Source organism: Cyprinodon variegatus, unplaced genomic scaffold (assembly GCF_000732505.1).
Source record: "Cyprinodon variegatus isolate N-32 unplaced genomic scaffold, C_variegatus-1.0 Scaffold874, whole genome shotgun sequence".
Taxonomy (NCBI): Eukaryota; Metazoa; Chordata; class Actinopteri; order Cyprinodontiformes; family Cyprinodontidae; genus Cyprinodon; species Cyprinodon variegatus.
This window is the reverse complement of record NW_015151327.1, coordinates 1-4,282: the sequence shown is the minus strand read 5'-3', so window position 1 is coordinate 4,282 and position 4,282 is coordinate 1. Positions and strand designations below refer to the sequence as shown.

General features: G+C 43.2%; 1 protein-coding gene across 1 annotated transcript in view; it reads left to right on the top strand.

Moving 5' to 3' along the window:
- Nucleotides 1–4,190, top strand: part of cul5 (cullin 5) — a 27,026-nt gene extending 22,836 nt beyond the window's left edge. Inside the window, exons 18-19 of the mRNA XM_015397612.1 lie at nt 2,480–2,603; nt 2,693–4,190. Coding sequence (XP_015253098.1) covers nt 2,480–2,603; nt 2,693–2,887 — 319 coding nt within the window. The 3' untranslated portion in view covers nt 2,888–4,190. The remainder of the gene's footprint in view (nt 1–2,479; nt 2,604–2,692) is intronic.
- Nucleotides 4,191–4,282: the final 92 nt, after the last annotated feature.

Below are 4,282 nucleotides of genomic sequence, written 5' to 3'. Positions count from 1 at the left end.
TCTCTTCATCCTCTGACACAGGAGTTGGCTCAGAGCTTGTCTGCCTGGCTGTGTGTTTCCTGGACAGGGCCGCCTTTTTGGTTGCTTTTTGTACCTCTGCTTCTGTCTCCTTGAACCCCAGTTGGCCTCGGCAGATGGCCGCTCACACTGAGCCTGGTTCTGCTGGAGCTTTCTTCCTGTTAAAAGGGAGTTTTTACTCTCAACTGTCGCTACAAGCATGCTTAGTGCGAGGGATTGCCTTCAAGTCAATGAGTCGACGCAATCAACTGGTTTTCCTTGGATAGAAAACTCTGAATCTGGTGAATTATCTCTGTAAAGTGCATTGAGATGACGTGTTGTTAAATTGGCGCTATATGAATAAACTGAATTGAACTGAAAGTACACTAAAACATTTTTTTCCCTACCATCTTTAAAGTTATGGTGTATTTGTTTTACTTATATAAACAAAAACAATATATAATAGCTATAGGCAGGTGAACAGTGTTTCAGCATCTGTGTGACAGACTGTTCATCCTGGTACCGTCAGACTCTCATTAGTTGGGATGTTTTCATTTAGCTTTCCTTAAAAAAAATGAATACTGGTCTTTTTTGCCATAAAAAAACTTGAACAGGTTTGATGATAAAATAAAGATATGCACCAGTTCACAGCTGAAAAAAAATCTGTTTTTTTCATGATGTTCTTGAATTATCCTGGATTCAAGAGTTTAAAGCAGCAGATCTGTCACAAAGGTTCACAATAAAAGCCTGGGGTTCTCTGTCTACACCTGTGAAGTTGAGGAGCTCCGCCTCCTGGCGCAGGTGTGTCGATGGGCCTGAGCACCTTATTCAATAAATCATGGTGTGTTTTTGACATCACTTCCTGTCTGCAACAGGTTTGTGTTAGCTCAGAGTTGATTTCCTCCGTATCATTGTTCTTCTCCTGTTGTGTGCACAGTGTTAACTCCTCGCAGGGTCCCAGCATCCTTCGTAAGGGGAGACAGAGGTCCTGGACCTGGTCTCGCTGCCGATCCGGGGAGCAGATGTTTGCTAGAGGACGGCCACGGTGGGGGGCGGAGCTTGGTAGAGACGAAGCAGGGGCTGTGGCTGACAGAGGACAGCGTCTGCTGGCTGCCGTTCAGGAAAGACGAGGTGTTTGACCCTTGCTGGCAGCGATAGTTGTAGTACGCCTGCCAGCCCTGACGTTTGGTCTTCCAGCGGCAGCGCAGGATCCGGATGAAGGCCTGCAGGTGGGGAACAGAGGGATGAGAGAAAGAGCCTGAAGCAGCGGAGCTGAGCTTCATCAGAACATCAGCCGTTACCTGTTTGAACTCGCGGCTATAGTAAGGGTAGATGATGGGGTTCAGGCAGCTGTTGAAGTATCCCAGCCAGAAAATAACTTTGAAGAGCGTCTCAGGAGGACGAAGGTTGCTGTTAAACGAGCCTGAAGATCAGAGAGGCAAAACGTTACTGACTTCATCACCGTTCTAAACCTTTTAACTATCAAACCTGCATTTAATGATTCAAATCAGTGTTTATAGCCGGTATTTTCATAAGACTTTAAGCCTTCAATGGACAGTTTTAACTCCCTCTAACTTACAAATAGACCAGACAACATGTGACTCCCAGACCTAGACCCAGGTGAAAGCCATGAGGAGGGGACCAAAGTACAGCACAGCAAATCTGGTCTAAAACTGCCTATGATTACAGATTACAGGACAAAGCTTTGTGTTAAGGAAGAAGGAGAAAATCTCCTGCAGTAAGATTTATAAACAATAGATTACCAGGAACAGTCAAGAAAATATGTCAGCTTAACATTATGAAGTCCTATCCATTCAAAATGTCCCCACTTTCCTTGATGGGCCTTTGGCTGGTCCACTACAATTCCTTTTTAAACATCAATCTTTGTACTAAACTAGAAAAAGCTGTTTCGCAGAAACAGCAAAGTGGGAATGCTTTTTTTGCTAAATGAAGTAATAAATATTAGTAAAAGTAACTGCAAGAAGGAAAAGAAGCACAAATTAGTTGAGGAACATGTGAACATGTGATAGGAAGTCATCAGAAACTTCGAACTGCAGAAAACATTTGAATCNCTAGGAACCACTAGTAAACCTGCAGATTGAGAGCGAAGTGCTCTGTTAGGAACATAAGGAACAATCAGATCTCTGATATAAGATGGAGCTTGGCCATTTAAGGCTTTAATGTGAGAAGGAGGATTTTAAATTCTATTCTGGATTTAACAGGAAGCCAATGAAGAGAAGCCAGGATAGGCGAGATGTGATCTCTATTTTTCATTTTCATCAGAACTCTAGCTGCAGCATTTTGGATCAGCTGAAGGCTTTTAACTACAGTTTGTGGACTTCCTGACTTCTCATTTTTTTTCTTCTGTTTGGGTGCTCTGTCTCCCTATTTCAGGTCAATTCCTCCAAACCTGAACAAGACAGCATATGTTTGTTGCATGCTCACACTTATGCACTGATTGATTTTGCTTAAATCTTTCCAGAAAAAACTCAAAGGTTCAGAAAAGAGGAAAAATTAACCTGATTGGTCGGCTGCAGCTCACAACAGAACGAATGAGAGAGGAGGAGAACGAGGGCATCGTCCAGCTTAGGATACTCAGAACACAGGTATGAAGGATGAGTTTCCGCCTGGTTCACAGTAACTAAAGCATGATGGGATGTGGTTTAACCTTTCTGGCTTCTTCTACCACATCCAGGAGGCCATCATCCAGATCATGAAGATGAGGAAGCGCATCAACAATGCACAGCTGCAGACAGAGCTGGTGGAAATCCTAAAGAACATGTTTTTGCCACAGAAGAAGATGATCAAGGAGCAGATAGAGTGGCTGATAGATCACAAGTACATAAAGCGGGACGAGACGGACATAAACACCTTCATCTACATGGCGTAGCGCAGCACACATGGGTCTTCACTTTGTCTCATTATTTCAGGTCTGATGGACATTTCCAGGCCTCCCAAACTGCTGAAAAGAATCTTTGTGCAGGGGGACTGAATTCAGACTGAGACCTATTTAAAACTAACTTCCTGCCTTAAATTTGCGCAAAGGATAAATCAGCAGAAACAGAAGAAGCTGAGAATCTGCTGTCCAGCTGAGGTCTGTCAGCTGTCCATGATCCGTTCCTGATGCTGGCTCACCACAACTTCTACAATAATACTATGACTGCTACACTCCTGGTCAGGGTTTGCACAAGCCTAATGAGAATGTGGGCGGAAAATGAAGCTGCAGAAGCTCTGCAGTCCAACCCTGGTTCCAGAACACTTGAACTAAAATGCTGCCATGTTCCCTCAGACACGATGCTGCTATGTAACCAAGCTACTCCCTTTTCCACACGGCTCTGATCCGAACTTCATTTAATAAGCCAGAGAAACACTTCACAGGTCAGAGAGTGCTGGACTGAACCATCATCTCTGGCCCCGGGTACATATGGGGGGGAGGGGGCTGATGACTGTGTTTTATGGTGCATTTAAGTTGCCCTATAAATTCAGTTCAATTATGGCTAACATGCACACAGAATGCAGTGGGAGTTCCTCAAATTACCAGTTGATTTTCTTTTCAGATGCTTTGCACTGGATGAGATCAGCTGTTGCATGAATCAGCATGTATCTGGGAACATGTCCCGCTCAGTGGCCTGACGTCTGAGAACAGGATAAATCCTGCTGGTTTCAGGTTCATTGCCGGAACTGAAACCCTTAAAAATGGAGCCAAGCACCTGTTGCACAGAAGAAAACCTGACGGAGTTGCTGAGGGTTGAGGTGACTGATCAGTATTAACAGAACCACCTGAACGGGTCGTCTCTCGTGTTCAAACAGTGAAGGAAGGATCCGTACAAACTGGGATAGTGCTGTTTGGCTGGTTCTAATGTGGCACAAACCAATCAACAGGTCGATTCTGCAGCCTTCTGGCAGCCATGTTGAACTAGAACTCAGGGCTCCATGGAGACTTCAGACGATCTAAGCTGACGATCTAGGAGGAGTTCTTTGATTTCAGTTTGGCACCTTGATTTAAATTGATTTTAAAGATTATTTAATAAACATGGTCTACAATTACAATGAATGATTTTAAAGTCATTAAATTGTGGTCATTTCAGATTAAAATGAAGTCAATTAACATTTTTCTTTTTTCTTTTAGGGGCATCAGAGCAGTTGAGTACGGAAGAGAATTAGGGCTACTGAAAAAAAAAAGTTAACTGATTTTTAAATTTTATTTCAGTTTAATACGGGAAAAAAGTCAGAATTCTGACTTTTTTCTCAGAATTCTGACTTTTTTCTCAGAATTCTGACTTTT